At 50.3% G+C, this 26,679-nt stretch overlaps 1 protein-coding gene across 1 annotated transcript in view; it reads left to right on the top strand.

Moving 5' to 3' along the window:
- The window catches only part of kcp (kielin cysteine rich BMP regulator), a 161,117-nt gene that overhangs the window by 67,861 nt on the left and 66,577 nt on the right, over positions 1-26,679 (top strand). The window contains exons 13-19 of the mRNA XM_072562062.1: positions 2,638-2,734; positions 4,909-4,991; positions 6,403-6,496; positions 7,265-7,344; positions 20,013-20,106; positions 22,527-22,609; positions 26,344-26,502. Of these exons, the coding sequence (XP_072418163.1) occupies positions 2,638-2,734; positions 4,909-4,991; positions 6,403-6,496; positions 7,265-7,344; positions 20,013-20,106; positions 22,527-22,609; positions 26,344-26,502 (690 nt within the window). The remainder of the gene's footprint in view (positions 1-2,637; positions 2,735-4,908; positions 4,992-6,402; positions 6,497-7,264; positions 7,345-20,012; positions 20,107-22,526; positions 22,610-26,343; positions 26,503-26,679) is intronic.

The raw sequence follows: 26,679 nt of genomic DNA, 5'->3' as shown, positions 1-26,679 counted from the left end.
GGATGCTGCAAGGGGGTATGAAGGATACTACAAAGGGCTGGGAAAAGGAATTTGCAAAAGTGGGACAGGCGCAGGGGGGTTTGAAAAAGGTTTCAAAGTCAGAGTCCAGTAATGAAGGAAGCATCAAGATGGAAAATTGTACCTGGCCTCAGCCTCCCCAATCTGCCTGCTGCAGGTGCATCTGTCCAAGACAGCATCCAGAGGATTAACCACCACACAGTCTTCCTGGAGACTAAGTCCCACCTTCACATTGAGGATCCCCAGCATTGTGTTGCATGGTACTATCTTTGTGCTATATGGGATAGAATGGAAATAAAAGTATCAATCTCGAACTGAAATTACATAAAAAAACAGCAGTAGCAGCAGCATTGTAGTCAGGAAATGTGCAGCCTCATGGCCTGGTTTTACTCTACCGTGACCAATCATGCTCGGGATTACTCCGTGAAGACAGTACGGCAGGAAGACAGCTCCTAACCTCCTCCTCAAATCCGATTAATGATAGGCAATCAATGCTGCCACAGCCAGCAAAACTCTCATCTCTGACTGACTTCAGAGAATAGAATCTGCAAGATAGGTGACTGAGAAAGAGGCTGTGGGTTTGGGTGGGGCAAGAGGCCTTGATGGTAGAGCAAGACTGTAAAGGAGAGAGCACAGCTTTTAACCAGTCAATCAAGGTAAACTCTAGCCACTGTGAAAACCTGAAATTGCCAAAATAATGAATTTCTTGAAAATGGATTCAGAATCTCTAGCTGCAAGCGGCATAAATTGAAGCACAGTGATATGGGAAAATGTAGATTATCTTGCAATGAATGAACTCGGGGGTTGCACGTTGGCTCAATGGTTAGCACCGTTGCCTCACAGCACCAGGGTCCCAGGTTTGATTCCAGCCTCGGGTGACTGTCTGTGTGGAGTTTGCGCATTCTCCCCGTGTCTGTGTGGGTTTCCTCTGGGTGCTCCGGTTTCCTCCCACAGTCCAAAGATGTGCAGGTCAGGTGAATTGGCCATGCTACATTGCCCATAGTGTTAGGTGCATTAGAGAGAAATGGGTGTGGGTGGGTTACTCTTCGGAGGGTCGGTGTGGACTAGTTGGGCCGAAGGGCCTGTTTTCACACAGTAGGGAATCTAATTTAAAACCCGGTCAATTGTTAAACAGACAGATGAAATTGAGATCTGTGATACAATAACTGGTTAAAATCTTCTAGCTCTGTGCACGTTCAATGCAAATGGATGAACTGAGATCTGGCCAGTATGCAGACGGTGTTATAAGGACAATGTTTTGTCGTGTATTCGTGTGTGTCGGCTACTATATTAAAGAACTGCAGTTTAATGTATACCTATTGTCTTGTCTTGACATAGAGTCAGAGTCACACAGCACAGAAACAGATCCTTCAGTCCAACTAATCCATGTCGAACTTAATCCGTTAACTATTGCTGTATCGAAGAAATAAATGCTTTCCTTGTGTGCTGTGGCTGTGAGTTTAATGGAATCTATATAATTCCTGAAGATATCAGTTAATTTTCTAATTCCATATCTGTGACAGTCTAAATACCCCACACATCAATACAAGCACTAAAGGTATTATCACTGTATGACTGCACCTCTGTGTAAAGTTAGTGAGAGATACCACCGTAATCCTGAAACCAAAAATAGTCCTGGAGAAAATCTCAAGAACAGCTCTCAAAATAAATATTTTTATCCATAATGTGCAATTAGGGTGTGTTTTTTTTCCAGTTGTATGAGCTGTGGGAGGAAGGGGTGTGTATACTGGATGGGTTGGGGGAGGGATGTGCCAGTTGTGTGGGTGTGTGGGGATGGGGGTGTGTGCCAGTTGGAGGGGTGTGTGGGGATGGGGGTGTGTGCCAGTTGGAGGGGTGTGTGGGGATGGGGGTGTGTGCCAGTTGGAGGGGTGTGTGGGGATGGGGGTGTGTGCCAGTTGGAGGGGTGTGTGGGGATGGGGGTGTGTGCCAGTTGGAGGGGTGTGTGGGGATGGGGGTGTGTGGGGATGGGGGTATACCGGTTGTATGGGTGTGCGAGGGGATGGGGGTATACCGGTTGTATGGGTGTGCGAGGGCAGGGGTATACCAGTTGTATGGTTGTGAACTTTCTGAAACTGAGGGAACTCTATTCTGTTAGACTTGATATACCGAGAGAGCCCTGCCCTGTCGGAGGGACACATTGAGGAATCCCTCTGTTGTCAGACGGGATGTACTGAGCATCTTCTGTACTTTTAGAGGTGACATTCAAAGGGAGTGTTACACTGCCAGTATAAACTGCAGGAGCTCTGTCACTGGTTCAGTATTGATAAAACATTGCTTCCTAAGCAGGGAATGCTGTACTGTCAGGTTCAGTACTGAAGCAACAGGGGGCAGTTGAAGGACTAGTACTGATCATGTCCTGTTGGAGTGTCAATACTGGGGAAGGCTGCAATACTAGAACTGTAATACTGAGAGTTTATTGCACTGTTGGGTTGAGTGCTGAGGGATCACTGCAGAGTGCTGAGGGACTGTGAAAACAGTGATGTAGAGGTTGAACTTGTTCTTATAGCCTGTTCTAATGGAAGAGTCTGAATATACTACACAACACACCTACTGGTGAAACCAGTGAAAGATATGTTAAAGCGATTTGTCTTTCTGCAGAATGGAAATGTCCATTGCCAGGAGGTTGCCTGCCCTCAACTCACCTGTTTGGACCAGTACATACCAGCTGGGGAGTGCTGCGCCATCTGTCGGCCAGGTAATGTCAGACACCCATTCACACACTACGTACAGGTAACTACACACCAGCCATCCCTCGTACCTGGGTAACGCCACACCAACCATCACACGCGTTCGGGTAAGGTGTGTGAGGGAAGAGTGTGTGCCAGTTGTATGGGTGTGCGAGGGCAGGGGTATACCACTTGTTTGTCCACACCGGCCATCCCTTGTATCTGGGTAACTCCACACCGGGCGTCCCTCATATCCGGGTAATTCCACACCGGGCGTCCCTCGTATCCGGGTAACTCCACACCGGCCCTCCCTCGTATCCGGGTAACTCCACACCGGCCCTCCCTCGTATCCGGGTAATTCCACACCGACCCTCCCTCGTATCCGGGTAATTCCACACCGGCCCTCACTCGTATCCGGGTAACTCCACACCGGCCCTCCCTCGTATCCGGGTAACCCCCCACTGGCCGTCCCTCGTATCCGGGTAACTCCACACCGGCCTCGCTCATCCCCTGGCCTGTGAAGATCCAGCATTGAGCTCCATTCCACTGTTCGCTGTAGTTGTTTTTGTGTGTGATCTGTTTGTTGCTCTCCATGGTATATTCCGGAATGCTGCACTGAGTTGCACGTTTCAGTTTCGCACTGTTACTTTTGGTAAGGTATTGACCCAGGCTAAACATTGCTGCTGCAGAGACTGGACCCAGTAGATCCTCCCCATGGGCCTCCTGTCAGCTTCTAGCCAGGACAATACATGGTGACAGCAGAGAGTCTCCTCACTCAGTCTGATCCAGTCCGAACCTCATTGTGATTGATCTGGCTGGTTCTACTGCTCTCTAATCCTAACTGCTGAAGTCAACATTGTCTCTTTTTTTGTTGTTTTCTAATCAACCTGCTCAAGGATGTCATTACAAACACCTGGAGCAGGTAGGACTTGAACCCAACTCTCTCGTCTTAGAATTGATGACACTATCACTGTACCACTTAGGGCCCCTTAATATTGTCGCAATAACTCACTGCTGAATCATCTCAAAGCTGGGATCTGGCCACAGTGTAAGGGGCTTAACAACGACTTATGTAACAGATCCAGCCAGGGAGTCACTAAAGAGCAGGACTCTGATGTGCGTTATCTTCAAATATCTCAATTGTTCATTGAAGAGTTTTGGTGCTTTCAAACTAAGTAACTAAGGAAGTTGGATTTCCCTCTGCATTTCCTCACCAAATATCCTGAAGACAGGATCTGTACTGGCTGGTGTGTATATGACTGACTGACTCTGTACCCTGGCTGGTATGTATATGACTGACTGACTCTGTACCCTGGCTGGTATGTATATGACTGAATGACTGACTCTGTACCCTGGCTGGTGTGTATATGACTGACTGACTGACTGACTGACTGACTGACTGACTGACTCTGTACCCTGGCTGGTGTGTATATGACTGACTGACTCTGTACCCTGGCTGGTGTGTATATGACTGACTGACTCTGTACCCTGGCTGGTATGTATATGACTGACTGACTCTGTACCCTGGCTGGTATGTATATGACTGAATGACTGACTCTGTACCCTGGCTGGTGTGTATATGACTGACTGACTGACTGACTGACTCTGTACCCTGGCTGGTGTGTATATGACTGACTGACTCTGTACCCTGGCTGGTATGTATATGACTGACTGACTCTGTACCCTGGCTGGTATGTATATGACTGAATGACTGACTCTGTACCCTGGCTGGTGTGTATATGACTGACTGACTGACTGACTGACTGACTGACTGACTGACTCTGTACCCTGGCTGGTGTGTATATGACTGACTGACTCTGTACCCTGGCTGGTGTGTATATGACTGACTGACTCTGTACCCTGGCTGGTATGTATATGACTGACTGACTCTGTACCCTGGCTGGTGTGTATATGACTGACTGACTCTGTACCCTGGCTGGTATGTATATGACTGAATGACTGACTCTGTACCCTGGCTGGTGTGTATATGACTGACTGACTGACTCTGTACCCTGACTGGTGTATATATGACTGACTGACTCTGACTCTGTACCCTGGCTGGTGTCTATATGACTGACTGAATGACTCTGACTCTGACTCTGTACCCTGGCTGGTGTCTATATGACTGACTGACTGACTCTGACTCTGACTCTGTACCCTGACTGGTGTCTATATGACTGACCCTGTTCTCTGTTTGGTTCAGGCTGTGAATATGAAGGAAAGCAGTATATGAATGGAGACATTTTCTCATCCACTGTTAACCCCTGTATGAACTGTTCGTGTGTGGTAAGTTTTCTGTTGTTATAGATTGGAGAGTATGTTTATACACTGTTAAGAGTATGTTGTTTTATAAAATGATTATATTTTGGAACTGTTTAATTCTGGGTAAAATAGTGCAGTGATGTGTTGTACTTCCAATACTGCCTGATGCCAGGCCTCGGTCATTTGGTTACTATGGAAACAGAGCGAGACTTATGGGAAGCAAAGTATAAAAAGTTCCCAACAAAAACAAAGGCGCGAGCAGCTTGTGCTGGCTGTGACTAGTCTTCCAATCTCCAGTTTAGGGCAGTAAAGAGAGGGAAGCTCAGATGTAGCCATGTGGTCCACAGAGGGAATATGGTTGGGAGTTCTGTGTGAGTTACCAAGCAGAAATGTGGGAGGGAAGAAGGTCTCCGGTCCAAGAACCACACTTCCTCACAATCGATATTCGGTCCTGGACTTAGAGTCATAGAGATGTACAGCATGGAAACAGACCCTTCGGTCCAACTTGTCCATGCTGACCACTCTTCAAGAAATTGAGAGAAGGTCACTCAGCGTTATGGGTTGTTGGAATGGAGAGAAGTAAACACATTGGAAGTAAGATTGAACAGGATCTTGTGAAAATTGGAGTAATGCAGAGAGTTGAGTGTAAAGTATAGCTGTGACGCGGAGTTTCCAATTGTGTTAAGAAGTTAGAAGGAAAATTGTTTCTGTATTTTAGTGCATTCTTTACTTATTAAGTGTTTCGGTCACGATAACTTCAGTTGGCTTGATTTGGAGATGCCGGTGTTGGACTGGAGTGTACAAAGTTAAAAATCACACAACACCAGGTTATAGTCCAACAGGTTTAATTGGAAGCACACTAGCTTTCGGAGCGTCGCTCCTTCATCAGGTGATTGTGGAGGGCACAACTCTAAGGCACACTGTAAATTTTTGCTATAAATTCTGTGCCTTAGATTTGTGCCCTCCACAATCACCTGATGAAGGAGCGACGCTCCGAAAGCTAGTGTGCTTCCAATTAAACCTGTTGGACTATAACCTGGTGTTGGGTGATTTTTAACTTCAGTTGGCTTGTTATGGTAAAAATTAAAACTAGAAATCTTGTGTAATGCTTTTCAGTTGCTTGCTAGGAATTCAAATCTCTTAGTTAAATTTAAGTCTCTTTCTGGGAATTGTGGCATTACTTCTGACCATGTACCTAAAGGTCACAGGCAGCTTGGCTTCTGCTTACTTTGCCTTCACTCATTGAAGCCACAATTACTTGTGATGTTTGACCTTTGGTTGTTTAGAATCTTGGACTCAGGGTATTGCTACCTCTACCCTGGTCACCTGATCTGGTTAATTTGAGTTTTTCACTGAATTCACGAACTGTTTCTAATCACTGGTACTTTTGAATTTTCATAACTTATTTACAGGTTTTCCATTCCTCTTGTTACAGAATAACCTGGTGAGATGTGTCCCTCTCCAATGCCAGCCATTGTTGTGTTCAAACCCAGTCCAGATGCCTGGGCATTGCTGCCCGAGATGTCCAGGTGAGAGAGCCATTGAATACAGCTGAGACCAAGTCTGCTTTGAGAAACAGATCCTGTTGTGGACCACAACAAACGCCGCAGCAACTATCTGAGCACAGGCACACTGACATGACCCAAACAGGAAGATAACAGCAGTGAACATACACAGCAACCAATCTAAACTGTGACAGGAAGGAGGCCATTACCATGTGAAAATAGAGACAGCTATTAAACACGTTTCAGTGTGTTGCACCCTCTGCTCCATAATGCTCCGCCCTCCCACCCTGGCAACTCCAATCCTAATTCCCGTAAACTCCAAACTCCTCGCTGCCTAACCCCACCACCCACTCCCCAGCTAAACTCCAATCATGCCCTGATCTCAAACCCCCAACCTCCTTTGCTGCAGCCTCCTGTGTTAAAATGCAGATTCTTTCCCTTTCATTTATTCAATCTACCTGAAGCTGAGACTGTGGGATGTCCTACAACCCTCCCCTACAGACTTGCTCCCTACTCCCCGCATTCCAGTCCAGTCTCCCCACCTGCCAACTTGCTCAGTTGCCTAGCCTCTCTCAATGTTTTCATCCCAGTGCCATCTGATCCCTGCCACTTGACTTTCCTGGCCTTCTTGGCAGTGTTTTGGGAAGATGGATGTTTCTGCTCTCCTTCACATGTGCATCTGTTCCCAGGGAATGCATCAGCACTTGCCTCTCATTGCAAGCTAGTGGGAGGTGAGCAATGATGCCTCACACAGCTACAGCCTGTGAGTGAATTTTGTCTCTCTTTTCTTAGGCTGTGAACTGGACGGAGCCACCTTAGACCACGGGCAAACAGTCAGTTCCCCAGACGGCTGTCAGACATGTGTGTGTGCAGTGAGTACAGTGGTGTTTTCAACTTGTTAATGTGTGCACCGTATTCTCGGTTAGGAGTTACGTTCTGCCTGTGAATGGACTCTGTGAGTGAATGGTGGTGGTGGCTGTAAAGCTGTGTGCAGACCTTGGGAGCAACCCCTAGAGTTTACATCCAGTGACCACACTCCACCATTGTCCCACCCATAGGATAGGGGCTCCTCCATGGGCCTGCACTCCCCTCAAACCAAGTCTCAATGATTGTAATCTCCTGTATCCCATCGGATACAATTAACCGAGAGCAATGGCCAAGCCCATCACCACAGCGTTGGCTTTGGACATGCCCATGGGAAAGGTGTTACGTATCAGCAAAAGCACAATGACAGGAATAGGCCATTCGGCCCCTTCATCCACTTCACCATTTCATAAGATTGTGGCTGATTTGACAGTAACCACAAATCTCCACATTCCCATTTACCCCCAATAACCTTTCATCCCCTTGCTTCACAAAAAGAAGGAAGGATTCTGTATCCAACATCGTTTTTAAAAAGAGAGTTTCGAAGATTCTGAGGGGAAATTTACTTAATTGAAACATGGAATGTGGGCGTCTCTGGCTGGGTCAGCATTTATTGCCCATCTGTAATTGCCCAGGGAGCAGTTAAGAACCAGCCATGTTGCTGTGACATGCAGGCCAGATTGGGTTAGAACAGCAATTTCTTTGCCTGAAGGACATGAGTGAACCAGATGGGCTTTTCCAACAATCAACAATGTTTTTTTGAATATCGTTATACTGTTAATTCCAGTTACTTAAATTGAATTCCACCACCTACCATGGTGGGATTTGAACCCAGAGAATTACCTGGGTATCTGGGTTAATAATCTAGTGATAATACCACTCGGCTATCTCGCAATCCTTCATTGTTGACTCCTATAGGAGAACACATCCGCTCCACATCAAGCCTGACAAGACTTCCCTGGATTTTGTGTTTACCCTTCTATGGAAATGATAGGTGCACCCATTCCCAGTGGAGGAGCCTGGGAATGGGGAGAGGCAGTAGTTGAGGCTGATCCCATCCCTCATTCTCCTCTCAGAGGAGAGAAACCAAGTGCAGTGGTGGGGCCAGCAGTGAGGTGGTTTCCCTCATTGTGACAACAGTGGACTGTTACAGTGAGTTTGGGAATCAACCCTTGCACTGCCTTTAAGAGAGCACAGTTTGACAGTGCAGCCAATGACCTAAAGCTGAAACCGATTATCAGAGAGGGCTGTTCGAAAGGCTGAGAGCGTTTATAGGCCATGTGGGCTAAAGGAGGAGCCAGTGCCTGAGGTTCTATGTTCAAACTTGGCAAAGAACCAGACAGGTCTCTGGAGCTCAGTAATGTGATCCGTTCAGTGTTCACATGTCAAGCAGTTACACACTTGGAAGTTTTCCAGTGGATTTTCAGTTAACTCCTCGAGGCAAGGATCAGCATGTTGGCTAAAAGTCTCCTTGAAATTAATAGTTTTCAGCTTGTTTTTTGTGCATTCTACTTGTTAACATATGAGTTTGAAACGTGAAAGAGCGAGCAAGAGAAAGCATGCAACATTGGGTCATAATGTCGACACATTCAGAGGGGGGGGGTTGGGGTATTTATGTAGATACTCCTCATGTGACAATGCACATAGATTGTGTGCAAGTGTCCATCTGCCCTGTGTGTATCCATGATCAGCCACCCCGTGTCCGATGGGGGTGTGGGGATGCGGGAAGTGCTTGTCTGTAAAAGCATATCTTTATTCACTGGCCGTGTCTGTGATCACGGGCCGTGTATTTCTGCATCCTCCTCACAGTTATCCCCACCCTCCAACTTTGTGTCATCTGCAAAATTGGATATACAGTCATTTCTTCTATAATGCGATAGTTCCATTCCTGTGTGACCCCACACTATACAAACTTCGTGCAATATAAGTAACACTTAGTGCTGGTGATCTAACTGCATTATAGCCAACACACATTTTACAAATTTGCATTTTAGAAACCGCATTCCCAATTCACCAATCGTGTTGCAGCCAATTCGTGTCAACAAAAGATGCATTAGAGCGGACTCTATTACATTTAGATCCCACATTGTTGTGAAGATCTGGGGTGGAAGCACTGATCCCTGCTGTACACCACTAGTCACTCAGAAATGGGCAGCTGTATTTGGTTTGGGTATCTTTCTTGGCCTTTGAAAGTCAGTTTCCTGCATTTGTGTGCCCAATGTCCTTTGGTGGTAAGTGCTTTACAGGTATGAAGTTAAAAATCACACACCAGGTTATAGTCCAACAGGTTTAATTGGAAGCACACTAGCGTCGCTCCTTCATCAGGTGGTAGTGGAGGGCTCAATCCTAACACACAGAATTTATAGCAAAAATTTACAGTGTGATGTAACTGAAATTATATATTGAAAAATTGATTGTTAAGCCTTTCATCTGTTAGAATACAGTGATAGTTTCATTTCTTTCATGTGAAAATCACAAAACCTTTTTATGAAAAGTTGCATTCTCGGGTTAGCTGTTAACAATGGTGATAGCTAGACAATATGTTGAAGGTTCAGGATTAGTGATGCTGGAAGAGCACAGCAGTTCAGGCAGCATCCAAGGAGCTTCGAAATCGACGTTTCGGGCAAAAGCCCTTCATCAGGAATAAAGGCAGTGAGCCTGAAGCATGGAGAGATAAGCTAGAGGAGGGTGGGGGTGGGGAGAAAGTAGCATAGAGTACAATAGGTGAGTGGGGGAGGAGATGAAGGTGATAGGTCAGGGAGGAGAGGGTGGAGTGGATAGGTGGAAAAGGAGATAGGCAGGTCGGACAAGTCCGGACAAGTTATGGGGACAGTGCTGAGCTGGAAGTTTGGAACTAGGGTGAGGTGGGGGAAGGGGAAATGAGGAAACTGTTGAAGTCCACATTGATGCCCTGGGGTTGAAGTGTTCCGAGGCGGAAGATGAGGCGTTCTTCCTCCAGGCGTCTGGTGGTGAGGGAGCGGCGGTGAGGGAGGCCCAGGACCTCCATGTCCTCGGCAGAGTGGGAGGGGGGAGTTGAAATATTGGGCCACAGGGCAGTGTGGTTGATTGGTGCGGGTGTCCCGGAGATGTTCCCTAAAGTGCTCTGCTAGGAGGTGCCCAGTCTCCCCAATGTAGAGGAGACTGCATCGGGAGCAACGGATACAATGAATAATATTAGTGGATGTGCAGGTAAAACTTTGGATGTGGAAGGCTCCTTTAGGGCCTTGGATAGAGGTGAGGGAGGAGGTGTGGGCGCAGGTTTTACAGTTCCTGCGGTGGCAGGGGAAAGTGCCAGGATGGGAGGGTGGGTTGTAGGGGGGCGTGGACCTGACCAGGTAGTCACGGAGGGAATGGTCTTTGCGGAAGGCGGAAAGAGGTGGGAGGGAAATATATCGGAAGAGATAGGAGAGGTCTTGAACAAGTACTTCTCTTCAGTATTTACGAACGAGAGGGACCGTATTGTTGAAGAGGAGAGTGTGAAACGGACTGATAAGCTAGAAGAGATACCTGTTAGGAAGGAAGATGTGTTGGACATTTTGAACAACTTGAGGATAGACAAGTCCCCCGGGCCTGACGGGATATATCCTAGGATTATGTGGGAAGCAAGAGAGGAAATTGCAGTACCGTTGGCAATGATCTTCTCGTCTTCACTGGCAACTGGGGTGGTACCAGGGGACTGGAGAGTAGCGAATGTTGTGCCCCTGTTCAAAAAAGGGAATAGGGATAACCCCGGGAATTACAGGCCAGTTAGTCTTACTTCTGTGGCAGGCAAAGTAATGGAAAGGGTACTGAGGGATAGGATTTACGAGTATCTGGAAAGACACTGCTTGATTAGGGACAGCCAGCACGGATTTGTGAAGGGTAGGTCTTGCCTTACAAGTCTTATTGAATTCTTCGAGGAGGTGACCAAGCATGTGGATGAGGGTAGAGCAGTGGATGTAGTGTACATGGATTTTAGTAAGGCATTTGATAAGGTTCCCCATGGTAGGCTTATGCGGAAAGTCAGGAGGCATGGGATAGAGGGAAATTTGGCCAATTGGATAGAAAACTGGCTAACCGGTAGAAGTCAGAGAGTGGTGGTAGATGGTAAATATTCAGCATGGAGTCCAGTTACAAGTGGAGTTCCGCAGGGATCAGTTCTGGGTCCTCTGCTGTTTGTAATTTTTATTAATGACTTAGAGGAGGGAGTCGAAGGGTGGGTCAGTAAATTTGCAGATGATACAAAGATAGGTGGAGTTGTGGACAGTGAGGAGGGCTGTTGTCGGCTGCAGAGGGACTTAGATAGGATGCAGAGCTGGGCTGAGGAGTGGCAGATGGAGTTCAACCCTGCCAAGTGTGAGGTTGTCCATTTTGGAAGAACAAATAAGAATGCGGAATACAGGGTTAATGGTAGGGTTCTTGGTCAGGTGGAGGAACAGAGGGATCTTGGGGTCTATGTACATAGATCTTTGAAGGTTGCCACTCAGGTGGATAGAGTTTGTAAGAAGGCCTATGGAGTATTATCGTTCATTAGCAGAGGGATTGAATTCAAGAGTCGTGAGGTGATGTTGCAGCTGTACAGGACTTTGGTTAGGCCACATTTGGAGTACTGTGTGCAGTTCTGGTCGCCTCACTTTAGGAAAGATGTGGAAGCTTTGGAGAGGGTGCAGAGAAGATTTACCAGGATGTTGCCTTGAATGGAGAGTAGGTCGTACGAGGATAGGTTGAGAGTTCTCGGCCTTTTCTCGTTGGAACGGCGAAGGATGAGGGGTGACTTGATAGAGGTTTATAAGATGATCAGCGGAATAGATAGAGTAGACAGTCAGAAACTTTTTCCCCGGGTACAACAGAGTGTTACAAGGGGACATAAATTTAAGGTGAAGGGTGGAAGGTATAGGGGAGATGTCAGGGGTGGGTTCTTTACCCAGAGAGTGGTGGGGGCATGGAATGCGCTGCCCGAGGGAGTGGTAGAGTCAGATTCATTGGCGACCTTTAAGCGGCATTTGGATAGGTACATGGATGGGTGCTTAATCTAGGATAGAAGTTCGGCACAACATCGTGGGCCGAAGGGCCTGTTCTGTGCTGTATTGTTCTATGTTCTATGTTCTATGTTCTATCCCTGGTGGTGGGGTCTTTTTGGAGGAGGCGTAAATGTCGGCGGATGATTTGGTTTATGCGAAGGTTGGTAGGGTGGAAGGTGAGCACCAGGGGCGTTCTGTCCTTGTTACGGTTGGAGGGGTGGGATCTGAGGGCGGAGGTGCGGGATGTAGACGAGATGCATTGGAGGGCATCTTTAACCACGTGGGAAGGGAAATTGCGGTCTCTAAAGAAGGAGGCCATCTGGTGTGTTCTGTGGTGGAACTGGTCCTCCTGGGAGAAGATACGGCGGAGACGGAGAAATTGGGAATACGGGATGGCATTTTTGCAAGAGGTAGGGTGGGAAGAGGTGTAATCCAGGTAGCTGTGGGAGTCGGTGGGTTTGTAAAAAATGTCAGTGTCAAGTCGGTCGTTATTAATGGAGATGGGGAGGGAGGTGTCAGAGATGGTCCAGGTAAATTTAAGGTTAGGGTGGAATGTGTTGGTGAAGTTGATGAATTGCTCAACCTCCTCGCGGGAGCACGAGGTGGCGCCAATGCAGTCATGAATGTAGCGGAGGAAGAGGTGGGGAGTGGTGCTGGTGTAATTACAGAAGATCAACTGTTCTACATAACCAACAAAGAGACAGGCATAGCTGGGGCCCATACGTGTGCCCATGGCTACCCCTTTGGTCTGGAGGAAGTGGGAGGTTTCAAAGGAGAAATTGTTAAGGGTGAGGACCAGTTCGACCAAACGAATGAGAGTGTCAGTGGAAGGGTACTGTTGGGGACGTCTGGAGAGGAAAAAACGGAGGGCTTGGAGGCCCTGGTCATGGCGGATGGAGGTATAGAGGGATTGGATATCCATGGTGAAGATGAGGCGTTGGGGGCCAGGGAATCTGAAGTCTTGGAGAAGGTGGAGGGCGTAGGTGTTGTCTTGAACATATGTGGGGAGTTCCTGGACTAGGGGGGGGGAATAGGACAGTGTCGAGGTAGGTGGAGATGAGTTCAGTGGGGCAGGAGCATGCTGAGACAATGGGTTGGCCAGGGTGGTCAGGCTTGTGGATCTTGGGAAGGAGGTCGAACCGGGCAGTGCGGGGTTCCCAGACTATGAGGTTGGAAGCTGTGGGTGGGAGATCTCCTGAGGTGATGAGGTTCTGTATGGTCTGGGAGATGATGGTTTGGTGATGGGGGGTGGGGTCATGGTCGAGGGGGCAGTAGGAAGAGGTGTCCTCAAGTTGGCGTTTGCCTTCAGCGGTGTAGAAGTCAGTGTGCCAGACTACCACTGCACCCCCTTTATCTGCTGGCTTGATGGTGAGGTTGGGATTGGAGCAGAGGGATTGGAGGACTGCGTGTTGTGAGGGTGAGAGGTTGGAATGGGGGTGGTGAAGGTGTTGGCCCCCTGTGTTCTCTGTCTATGCCATGATGTTTAGATTGATTCTAATCTAAAAAGTGAGATAACGGAGTTCTACATGAATTCATCCAGTTTTTGAGCAAAGTACAATGTAACTCTGCAAGTACAAATTCACCCCACAAAATATATGTGCGCATGTGGGTCTTTGTCTGTCTGTGTGTGTGTGTGTCTGTCTGTCTGTCTGTCTGTCTGTTTGTCTGTCTGTCTGGGGTGGGGGTTGTGAGTGTGGGGTGAATTTGTACTCACAGGGTTACATTGTACTTTGCTCAAAAAACTGCATGAATTTATGTAAAACTCCGTTATCTCACTTTTTAGATTAGAATCAATCTAAACATCATGGCCTAGACAGAGAACACAGGGGGCCAACACCTTCAACATATTGTCTAGCTATCACCATTGTTAACAGCTAACCTGAGAATGCAACTTTTTAAAAAAAGGTTTTTTGTGATTTACACATGAAAGAAGTTAAACTATCACGTTGTTCTAACAGATGAAAAGCTTAACAGACGATCAATTTTGCAATGTATAATTTCAGTTGCATCACACTGTAAATTTTTGCTATAAATTCTGTGTGTTAGGATTGAGCCCTCCATTACCACCTGATGAAGGAGCGACGCTCCAAAAGCTAGTGTGCTTCCAATTAAACCTGTTGGACTCTAACCTGGTGTTGTATGATTTTTAACTTTGTACACCCCAGTTCAACACTGGCATCTCCAAATCATGACTACAGATATGAGGAAAGGGTGGACAGCCTTTGGGTAGACGCGACACCCATTTATGTTCCAGATATAGCAGACTTGATGTGCTTTAGGAATTGGGCTGGTTGCATCTAAAGTGTGTAATAGTTATTGTCCTGTCACTGTGTCTTTATGCCTGTGTCCATCCTAATGATCTGGCCTTTTTCCTTGTTCAGAAGGTCTCTCCCTTACACTTTAGCTGGTGTAAAGACAAATATTAACTCAGTAACTGTGTCTGAGAGACCTTTGTCAGAAAGATCGTGCTCTTTTGCTGTAATATCTTCTGACAAACTGCTTAATAGACACTTGAGGGGTTGCTGTCTGCAACCAGAATTGGAGTCTGTTCATCCTGAATTCTTATCCAAAGCTGAGCTTTAAAACCTTTCTACATCTTTTCTGTATCTCTCTGATTGTTCACAGAAAGAACAGAAGAATTAATTCTGCCAAGCCCCTTCTTGCCGATGGCAAACAAGATATACACAACTTCCTTCTCAGAACAATTTCTTATCGATCTGTAAAATAAAACTGCATGAATTATCTTCAGCAATATAATTAAGTAAATGTATCATTGGCTGCCCAGTCCATAATTGATTGGGTGCCTTGCATTTTGCATGGAAGTGTCAGTTTTTTTACAAAACATTGCACTGTTTGTTTAATTCTTTCACTGGTTTGCCTTCTCTCTTTTATTTTTCTCTTCTGTGCCTCTGTTTTCCTTTTGTTGTTGTTGTTGTTGCTGCTCCTTTACTCAGCTTGGTCCCTTTCAGAAGTTGGATTTTCAGACCTACAGCCTTGGAGTTGAAACATTGCAGCCTTACAATTCCAGGTTTCAGCCACTTGGTGGCATTTGAGCTAAATAAGGAGTAATGATGTCCAAAGGGTTTCCATCTACTTTCATGACAAATGGCAAAATCAACTGAGGTCTAGATACAGGTAAGACTTGTTAGTGTAAAAACGCAGCTGCTTTTTCATGGCCACATCCAAAGGATCATTAGCTGCCATTTTGGCCACCTCTAGCGGGATGCCATCAGTGGACGCACATTCCCCTGCCCTCCCTTGTCAGCCTTTCTCAGAGACCACCCCCTCTGCAACACCCTTCATTCCCAACATCCACACCCTCCCTCCACAGCCCTGTGGCACCTTCCCCTGCAGCTGTAGAAGGTGTAGGTAGCACTTGTCCCTTTACCTCCTCCCTCCCCAGTATCCAAGGGCCTAAACACACCTTCCATGCTTTACCTGCATGTCACACGATCACTGCTCACAATGTCGTCTCCTCAACACTGAGGAAACAAAGTGCAGGCCACTTTGTTTGTCCACAAGAAAGTTCTGTCCATAAAAGAGATCCTGAGCCTGCCACCTCAACACACCACCTTGTTCCCTTGGCCTGCATCTGTGTCTCAGGCTTACTGCAGTGCTCCAGTGGAGCTCAGTGCAAGCTGGAAGATCAGCACCTCATTTTCCATTTGAGAACTCGATAGACTTAGTCTCAATATCAAGCTGAACAATTTTAGAGCTTGAGGTACCTTCTCCTGTGTCCTTATCCCAACCCCCACACACTAGGACTTGTTACACAACACCCATTGCTCACCAATAACAGTCTCCGTTAATAGCCATTCCTTCCCCCAGGCTGATCATTACCTACTCCCTTGTCCAACTGTTTTCCTCTCTCGTTGGGCTCAATCTCCACCTGTCGTTTTCTCCATACCCTCTCCCCCCACCCTATCTTCTGCATAAAAACCAAATTTTTCTTCGTGGCCATCGGTTCTGAGGAAGGGTCACTGGACCTGAAATGTTAACTCTGGTTTCTCTCTATAGATGCTGCTGAACCTGCTGAGCTTTTCCAGCAATTTCTCTATTTGTTTCTGCTTTTCAGTATTTCTTTTAGCTGCATTGTCTTTCAGGAAAGGTTTGTCACTATAATGTGAGGAGCACTGAACTGACATTTTATTTAAAGAAATTGGAACAGCAGTTTGTCAATTCATGATAGTTTAACAAGGGACCCATTAGCTCAGTGTAGGATTGTAACCTTAAGCCTAGCTTCTTCACAACTTCACTGCTCGAAATTTCCTCTATTTGTAAGATATGAGATTTAATATCTTTCTTCTCTACATTTAGAACCTTATGATGCAGAATGTTTTATTATTGAAATGTTAGAGTCTTCTTCATGAACAGCCACCCACCGTTGTTCACTGTAACAGGTATTTTGTGTCCAACGAGTCATTTGGATCAATGCAGCAATGCTTCCATTATCACCCATTATATAATGGGCAGTGTGGTATTGGAAGATCAAACAGACAGTTATTACAAATCACTCATCTATACAAATGTTACAGTCACAGGCCCTTAGGTATCTGACTAATGTTAAGCCATTCAATTACAAACAGTAGAACATGACCATCAGGGTGTCAGGCCTTCAGGGGCCCCAGACTAAAACCTTTAACCCACCAGGTCATGTGCTGTGGTTCCACAATGATATTGTGAGCATGATGTCCTCTGAAGGGGAGGCTGACTGACACGACAACAATCAAGGCAAGGGTGTGGGGGGGGGGGGCGGGGGGGGTGGTGGGATTGGCAACAGATCGGGGAGATGGGGGAGTGTATCATGGGGAAAGGTCGGGGGGGTGAGGTCATGGGGAGATTCTGGGGAGACATTGGGGGATGAGGTTTTGGGGAGGTGTCAGGGGGAGATTGTGGGGAGATGAGGTTACGGGGAGATGTATGAGGTATTGGGGGGATGTCAGGGGAGATTGTGGAGAGAAATCGAGGGGATGAGGTTATGGGGAGACGTCAGGGAGGGGTCAGGAGGATGAAATTATGGGCAGGTGTGGGAGATAATGGGGAGATGTCATGAGGGTCAGGGAGAGATCATGGGGAGTTTTTGGGCAGGGGGATAGTGTGAAGATATTGCGGGGGAATGAGGTCATGGGGAGATATTGGGGAGAGGTCAGGAGGGTGAGGTCATGGGGAGTTGTCAAGGGAACAGTGGGGAGATAGCGCGGGGTTCATGGGGAGATGTCGGTTGTGGAGATAGTGAGTGAGGAGATGTCAGGGAAGGAGGTTTGGTAGAGATATTGGGTTTGGGGTGATCTAGGGAAGATGTCAAACCCAGTGGATGATTTTCGAGCTCCTTACCTGAACTGTGCCCATTGCTGCTTTTAATGAGGTGGATTTGAGCAAAGTCTGATAATGAGGGAAGATGGAAAATAAATGTAGACTGCCTTCTGCTTGACCTCCCCTGAATAGAGTCTTTACTCACCCTAGCCGTAACCTAACCTAAGCGATGTTCAGAACAAATGCAGAGGAGATAAAAGGATCTGGGCCATAGTGAGGAGGCCAAGAAACGAATAAGGATAAATCCAGTCGAGAAATCTGGGAAACAGCTCATGCCACGTTGCTGCGATTTTCTTTTTCCTGATGTTCAGCTGGGACTGGGATACAGGCTAAAACGAAGATGGGATTGGGGTGAGGGGTCATGGTGAGGGGGGGGGGGGGGTCACCGGTGAGGGTGGGTGAGTCGTGGTGAGGGTGAGAGGTCACAGTGAGGTGAGGGGGTCATGATGAGGGTGGGAGTAAGGTGGCTTTGGGCTGGGGTGTTGGAATATGGGGTTGTGGCTGGGGATTGTGGTTGGAATACAGGGTTTGCTGTTCAGGATAGGTTTAGATGCAGGATGCAGCACGCCACATGAGACTATAGCCCACCCTCTGCTGCCTTCCTCCCCCCAGACCTGCTGCCTCCCCCCCCCACCCCCTGCTGCCTTCCTCCCCCACACCCGCTTCCTCCCCCCAACCCCCTGATGCCTGCCTCACCCCTCACCCCCTGATGCCTGCCTCACCCCTCACCCCCTGCTGCCTTCCTCCCCCCATCCCCTGCTGCCTGCCTGCCCCCATCCCCTGCTGCCTTCCTGCCTCCCCCACCCCCTGCTGCCTTCCTGCCTCCCCCACCCCCTGTTGCCTCCCTCTCCCCCCACCCCCTGCTGCCTTCCTCCCCCCACACCCGCTGACTTCCCCCCACCCCCTGCTGCCTTTCTCTCCCCCCTCCCCCCCACCAACCCACAACTGCTTACCTGTTCCTGGAGAGCTGTTCCCCCAGGATTGCTCACTACCTGACAGTGTCATAGGGTTGGAGATTATAAAAACAGCACTGTCTTAAGGGGGCCACACACCCGATCTGTAACAAAATCCTGTCAGCACTGGAATGGGATGGTCAGGTGGGAGAGGGGTAGATTACAGTAAAACCTGCTGTTCACTATCCCATCAAACACTCCTACAGCAGGGACAGCACAGGGTCAGGTACAGAGTAAGGCTGCCACTACATTGTTCCCCATCCAACATGTGCAGGACAGGGACAGCTTCGGGTCAGATACAGAGTAAGGCTATTTCTAACTGCCCTGACCCCACCCCCCACCCTAAATCAAACATTCCTGCAGACAGGTACAGTAGAGGGTAAAGCTACCTCTGTACTGTCCCCATCAATCCCTCCCAGGACAAGTACAATACAAGGTTAGATACAGAGTAAAGCTCCCTGTACACTGCCTCTGTAACTATCTGTGCTGCTCGGCATGTCTCATTGACAAAAGCACTGAGACCGAGCATGTTTCCGTATGAAAATGAGGTTTTCTGATCGAGCAATTTCTCACTCTAGTGTTTCAGCTGAGTTTATTAAAGGAGGTGCCGGTTTTGGACCGGCCTGGACAAGGTCAGAAGTCCCACGACACCAAGCTATAGTCCAACAGGTTTATTTGAAATCACAAGCTTTCGGGGCGCTGCTGCTTTGTGAAGTGAAGCCCACCTGACAAAGGAGTAGTGCTGCAAAAGCTTGTCACTTCAAATAATCCTGTTGGACTATAGCCTGGTGTCGTGTGACTTCTTCTGACTTTATTAAAGGCAACATTGAGCACAGCAGCACCACCTTGACAAAATTGCACTTTATTGCTAAAGGAAGATTCCGGATATTATTTACTGAGATGTCATTAGTTGTTGTGACTTGCTTTATTTCAGAGCAACAGTGGTTTGTTGGATTGTTCATTGTCTGTAAACCCTAATGCCCAGTTGTGTAGTTCTTTCTAGCTTTGAGTTGGTTGGCAAATGTTAAATGCATCTGTATGTTCACAGCAAATGTATGAGAGAGCAGTTGCGCCCCTTGGGGTTACATTGAGGCGCACAGAGGACTGTGAATTAATAGTAATTCCCCACTTTGGCCTAATTCACTAATCTCAGCTGGGAGTTTGGGTCATTGGAGGAGAAATATTTAACCATCATTTACGAAAAGCTCAGTGGATTTTTATAAATGGTGTGTGAGGCGTATGTTTGAGTGTGTCTTCTCCTTTATGCACAGCTGAGTGCAGCGCATTATACCCACTGCACACTGTGGGTGAGCTGGATTCCAGAGAGATTCTCTCCTTTAGTGAGGAATCAGGAGAAATGCAGAGAAAACTACCAAACCCAAACTCAATATTCCCATGTTTGTTTTCCAGGAAGGACGAGTTGTGTGTGAAGAGAAAGTGTGTCAGACCAACTGCAGGAATCCTGTGGCCCCGGCAGATGGCAGCTGCTGTCCCCTGTGTGTTGGTGAGACCCCTGTTCACTTAGACCCTTGGGGAGTGTGAACCAGCGTTAATCCAGATTGCATTCTCAGGCCTAGGTTACACTGGTTAATGAGATCATGGATGGAACTGCAACCCAAGTTATTCCATCACGATTCAGATATTCCAAGCACAGTCAGAAACCCTATTTCTGAACCTAATTGGATTAAGAATTACCGACTTCCCTTCAGAATGGCTTCTGTACTGGAGATTCCTGGACAGGGCCCTCCACAAATTGCAGCAGCCAATTTTGCCGTGTTCTGTGATTTATTTAGGCAACAGCATGACCAGACACTTTGATAGCTCCTGGAAAGGAAAAGAATATAAGACAGGGGTTAGGGTGCCCAGAAGGTAGTGTGCTAGCTGAATGAGGTCAGTAGATTAGGAGAAAGTGAGGAAGGCAAATGCTGGAGATCAGAGTCAAAACGTGTGGTGCTGCCACTGCTCTGTGGCCCGAACACTTCACCTCCACCTCCCACTCTGGCAAGGACAAGGACAAGCAAGTCCTGGGCCTCCTCCACCACCAAATCCTAGCCACTTAACCTTGGGATCCTCCAACCACATAGGATCAATGTGCATTTCACCAGTTTCCTCATCTCCCCTCCCTACACCTTATCCCAGATCCAACCCTCCAACTCAGCACTGCCCCCATGACCTGTCCTACCTGTCCAGCTTCCTTCACCTGCCCGCTCCACCCTCCTCTCCAACCTATCACCATTACCTCCACCATCATCTACCTAATGCTCTCTCACTTACCTTTCCCCCCCCCCCCCCCCCCCCACCCCCCAGCCCCACCACCCTTCCATTTATCTCTCAGCCCCCTTGGGCCCCCCCCCCCCACATTCCTGCTGAATAGCTTATGCTCAAAACAATGACTGTCCTGCTCCTCAGATGCTGCCTGACCAGCTGTGCTTTTCCAGCACCATACATTTTGACTGAAGTCAGTAGATTGCCAAGTGGGTCCAGTATCAGGTGGGTAAGGTGCCAGGTAACCAAATGAATGCTTAAAGTAGGCTGGAGAGGGTTTTGGATCTAACAGGCAGAGGGGTGTTGTGTTTGGTCAGGAGTAGACAGACTAGTGAGCAATATCCAAGCCAGTTGGTGGAGCAATGGGATTTCAGGGGAATGAATTGGGTCCTGGTCCAGTCGGGTCTAACATGGGGGTAAGGTTCTGAGTTACAGGGGAGTCAGATTACCGTACTGGAAAAGTGCTGGAGATCACAGCTTCCGTGCAGAGAGAACAAGCTCACGTTTCGAGCCTAGATGACACTTCATCAGATTCAGATTACCAGCTGGGCTCTCACGGGCAGTGTCGGTACGACAGGGTCAAGTCAGGGAGTGGGACAGTGGAATTGGGTCAGAAGTAAGGGGAATGATATCTGGCCAGGAGTATGTTAGGGGCTAGGTGGTGTCAGTGGAGGTTTGGATGCTCAGTTTAATAGTTATCCAGGAGTCAGTTTTTATTTTTATTTTTTTTCCTTTAGTAAACCCCGACACTACCATCGTACAGGAATCATGCTGTTTTCCCCCTACATTGCCTGTGTTGTGTACGTGCAGTGAATCAGTCAGTTTTTAATGCTCTAACAGTTAATGGGTTACTAATTAGCTGAAATGGATGGGTACACTTCGAATTCTCCAACTCTAATGGACGTTTTTTTTGGAAAGTTTCAGTAACATGGAAAAGCCCATCAGAAAAATCCATTCAGGGATTCTGCTTGTCCAGCAGACAGCTCGAACATACACTGTGTCAGCAACTCTCTGACCTTCAGGACCTTCAGCCCATTGTGTTTGGCTCATAAAAATGTTTCCATTTCAGTTTTCAAGCACTCCGACGTCAGCGTGTTTGTGGTAGAGAGTTCCAAACTTCTACATCAGCGTATTTCTTCATTTTCCTCTAAAGGCCTACCTTGTATTTCTAAGCCTGCCCCCTAGTCCTCGACTCCCTCACCAGCTAAGAGTGCTTCTCTCTGCCTGGCCTTCCTAACCTTTTAAGATTTTAAAAGTTTTGACCCAAATACCCCTCACGTGTCTAAATTCTGGGAAAATCAATTTGTAGTTAATTGTCTGAGCTAACCCTCTGGGTCCAGATGTCAGTCGGTCAATCGACACCACTCTCCCTCTAAAGCCAAGATATTCCCGTATAGCCAGAGTTGCTGATCGCTTTGTGTAACTGAAACCTTGTATTCTAATTATCTTGATATTAGGCCTGACGGTCTGCTCACCTTTTAGGGTCTGTTCTGTAATTTCGTGACATTTTAACAATCTGAGTAGATGCAGTCACTTTCCCTGTCACTCCCACCCTCACCCCATCACTCCTTATCACCCAGATTTGGACTCTGTTCCATGTGAACTCTGAAATGCTGGGGCTGCCATGAATAATTCTCTATCTTTGCCTTTTACTCCAAGCACACTGTTCTCTCGATGGACAGGAATATCTGAATGGGCAGAGGGTGTCCACTGGAGATCCATGTGTAGATTGTAGCTGCCTGGTGAGTAATTTCCTTATTAAACTAGCCCAAGACATTGACATGTTGCTGTTGTCCCTGTTACTGGCTGGTCTGATACTGTCTCAATGTCGTACCTTAGCTTTAGGGAATCCAGTGCAGGTTCAGCATGGATTAGACACAAAGCAAAGCTCCCACTGCACTCTCCCATCACACACTCCCAGACTGGGTACTGTACAGCATAGAGAGTAATTCAGACTCCTATCCACTCCGTGCAATGTCACAGTAATGTCAGGCAGTGAGACTGAGACAGAATGAGTACTGGGGAAGGGAGGGTGTGAGGCTGTGTGGGTGGGGAAGGGAGGGAGGGGAGGGGCTGTGTGAGTTGGGGGAGGGAGGCGAGGGACTGAGTGGGGGAGGGAGGCGAGGGACTGAGTGGGGGAGGGAGGCGAGGGACTGTGTGAGTTGAGGGAGGGTAGGGACTATTAGTGAGGGGAGGGAGGGAAGGGAGGAGCTGTGGGGTGGGAGAGGGAGGGGGGCTGTGTGAGTTGGGAGGGGGGGAGGGACTGTGTGAGTGGAGGGAGGGTAGGGACTATGAGTGAGGGGAGGGAGGGAGGGGAGGGGCTGTGTGGGTGGGGAGGGGGGCTGTGTGAGGGTGGTGGGTGGGCTTTGTGGGTGGGGGGAGGTGGGGCTGTGTGAGTGGGGAGGGAGGGGAAGGGCAGGAGAAGGAGGGCTTTGTGAGGGGTGGGAGGGGGAGCTGTGTGAGTGGGTGAAGGGAGGGGAGGGGGCTGTGTGAGTGGGGGGAGGGAAGGGGGGCTGTGTGAGTGGGGGGGGCTGTGTGGGTGGGGGAGGGGCTGTGTGAATGGGCATCTTTGTGGATGGGAGGGTGGGCAGTGTGAGTGAGGGGGGAGGTGGCTGTGTGGGTGGGGTAGAGGGAGGGAGGGGAGGGGCGGGGCTGTGTGGATGGGGGGGACTGTGTGGATGGGAGGGCGGGCAGTGTGAGTGGGGGGAGGGAGGGGGGCTGTGTGGGTGGGGGGAGGCAGGTTGTGTGCGTGGGGGGAGGCTGTGTGAGTGGGGGGACGGAGGCTGTGTGGGTGGGGGTGGGAGAGGAGGGTGTGTGGATGGGAGGGCGGGCTGTGTGAGTGGGGGGAGGGAGGGGGGGCTGTGTGGGTGGGGGGAAGGCTGTGTGAGTGGGGGGTGGAAGGAGGCTTTGTGAGTGGGGGGGAGGATGTGTGAGTGGGGGGGGGCTGTGTGGGTGGGGCGAGATGTGTGAGTGAGGGGAGGGCAGACTGTGTGAGTGGGGGGAGGGAGGGGGAGCTGTGTGAGTGGGGGAAGGGAGGGGGGCTGGGTGGGTGGGGGTGGCTGTGTGAGTGAGGGAGGGAGGGAGGGGATGTGTGAGTGGGGGGAGGGGAGGGAGGGGATGTGTGAGTGGAGGAAGGGAGGGGGGCTGTGTGAGTGGGGGGAGACTGTGAGTGAGAAGAGAGGGGGGGGCTGTGTGAGTGGGGGGGTGGAGGGGGGCTGTGTGAGTGAGGGGGTGGAGGGGGCCGTGTGAGTGGGGGGGGTGGAGTGGGACTGTGTGGGTGGGATAGTGTGAGTGGGGGGAGGGAGGGGAGGGACTGTGTGGGTGGGGGTGGGGCGTGCTGTGTGGGTGGGGGGAGGGAGGGGGAGCTGTGTGATTGGGGGTGAGGGAGGGGAGCTGTGTGATTGGGGGTGAGGAGGGGGAGCTGTGTGAGTGGGGGGAGGGAGGGGGGCTGTGTGAGTGGGGACGAGGGAGACGGGGGCTGTGTGGGTGGGGGAGGCTGTGTGAGTGGGGGGAAGGGAGGGGGGCTGGGTGGGTGGGGGTGGCTGTGTGAGTGGGGGAGGGAGGGAGGGGATGTGTGAGTGGGGGAGGAGGGAGGGGATGTGTGCGTGGGGGAAGGAGTGAGGGGATGTGTGCGTGGGGGAGGCTGTGTGAGTGGGGGGGAGGGAGGGAGGGGATGTGTGGGTGGGGGAGGCTGTGTGGGTGGGGGAGGCTGTGTGAGTGGAGGGAGGGAGGGGTGCTATGTGAGTGGGTGGCGGGAGGGGGGCTGTGTGAGTGGGGGGAGGAAGTGGGGCTGTGTGAGTGAGTGGGGTGAAGGAGTGCAGGCTGAATGAGTGGGGGAGGGCGAGCTCTGTGAGTGGGGGGGAGGGAGGGGAGTGTGTGAGTGGGGGGAAGGGAGTGGGGGCTGTGAGTGGGGGAGGCTGTGTGAGTGAGAATAGAGGAGGGGGGTTGTGTGAGTGGGGGTGTGGAGGGGGGCTGTGTGAGGGGGGGGTGGAGTGGGGCTGTGTGGGGTGGGGTAGAGGGAGTGGGGTTGTGTGAGTGGGGGGAAGAGAGGTGGGGCTGTGTGAGTGGGGGGGGAGGGGAGGGGGATGTGTGAGTGGGGGAGGAGGGAGGGGGGGGCTGTGTGAGTGGGGAGGAGGGGAGGGGGGGGCTGTGTGAGTGGGGGGGAGGCAGGGGGAGCTGTGTTGGTGAGGGAGGGGAGCCGTGTGTTGGGGGTGAGGAGGGGAGTTGTGTATTTGGGGGGTGAGCGAGGGGGAGCTGTGTGTTTGATGGGGAGGGAGGGGGGCTGTGTGAGTGGGGAGGAGGGAGAGGGGGGCTGTGTGGGTGGGGTAGACGGAGGGAGGGGAGCTGTGTGTTTGGGGGGAGGGAGGGGAGCTGTGTGTTTGGGGGTGAGGGAGGGGAGCTGTGTGTTTGGTGGGGAGGGAGGGGGGCTGTGTGAGTGGGGAGGAGGGAGGGGGGGCTGTGTGAGTGGGGGGGAGAGAGGGGGGGCTGTGGGAGTGGGGGGAGGGAGGGGGGCTGTGTGAGTGGGGGAGGAGGGAGGGAGGGGAGCTGTGTGTTTGGGGAGGAGGGAGGGGGAGCTGTGTGTTTGGGGGGGAGGGAGGGGGAGCTGTGTGTTTGGTGGGGAGGGAGGGGGGCTGTGTGAGTGGGGGGAGGAAGGGGGCTGTGTGAGTGGGGAAGAGGGAGGGGGCTGTGTGAGTGGGGAGGAGGGAGGGGAGCTGTGTGTTTGAGGAGGAGGGAGGGAGGGGAGCTGTGTGTTTGGGGAGGAGGGAGGGAGGGGGAGCTGTGTGTTTGGGGAGGAGGGAGGAGGGGGAGCTGTGTGTTTGGGGAGGAGGGTGGGAGGGGGAGCTGTGTGTTTGGGGAGGAGGGAGGGCGGGGAGCTGTGTGTTTGGGGAGGAGGGAGGGCGGGGAGCTGTGTGTTTGGGGAGGAGGGAGGGAGGGGAGCTGTGTGTTTGGGGAGGAGGGGAGGGAGGGGAGCTGTGTGTTTGGGGAGGAGGGAGGGGAGGGGGGAGCTGTGTGTTTGGGGAGGAGGGTGGGAGGGGGAGCTGTGTGTTTGGGGGGAGGGAGGGGGAGCTGTGTGAGTGGGGGGGGAGGGAGGGGGAGCTGGGGGAGGGAGGGGGGTGTGTGGAGGGGGGGCTGTGTGGGTGGGGTAGAGGGAGGGGGGGCTGTGTGATTGAGGGGAGGGAGGGGGGGCTGTGTGAGTGAGGGGAGGGAGGGGGGCTGTGTGAGTGAGGGGAGGGAGGGGGGCTGTGTGAGTGAGGGGAGGGAGGGGGGCTGTGTGAGTGGGGGGAGGGAGGGGGGCTGTGTGAGGTGGGGAGGAGGAAGGGTGTGTGTGGAGGGGGGCTGTGTGGGTGGGGGCAGGGCAGGTAGGGGACTGTGTGGGGTGTGGAGAGGGAGGGGGGGTTGTGTGGGTGGAGGGAAGGATGGGAGGGGCTGTGTGGGTGGAATCTAGGAGTCTGATGTTGCTGTGTTTCTCCTCCAGGACGGAGCGATTCGCTGTGAGCCTGTGTCCTGTCAGCCATTGAGCTGCAGGAATCCCGTTCAGAATCCTGGGGAGTGCTGCTCCAGGTACAGTATCCTGGGGGGTGTGGGGAGTGTGCAACTCATTGATATGCTGAGGGTTTACTCAGTCCCACTCCCGGTGTGATCCCGGTCCTGTGTGTGACTCAGTCCCACTCCTGGTGTGATCCTGATCTGTGTGTGACTCAGTCCCACTCCGGTGTGATCCTGATCTGTGTGTGACTCAGTCCCACTCCCGGTGTGATCCTATTCTGTGTGTGACTCAGTCCCACTCCCGGTGTGATCCCGGTTTGTGTTG

The sequence above is a fragment of the Chiloscyllium punctatum genome, chromosome 44 (genome assembly GCF_047496795.1).
Source record: "Chiloscyllium punctatum isolate Juve2018m chromosome 44, sChiPun1.3, whole genome shotgun sequence".
NCBI classification, from domain to species: domain Eukaryota; kingdom Metazoa; phylum Chordata; class Chondrichthyes; order Orectolobiformes; family Hemiscylliidae; genus Chiloscyllium; species Chiloscyllium punctatum.
Note: the sequence above shows the minus strand (reverse complement) of the source record. Positions and strands in the feature narration are given on the sequence as shown.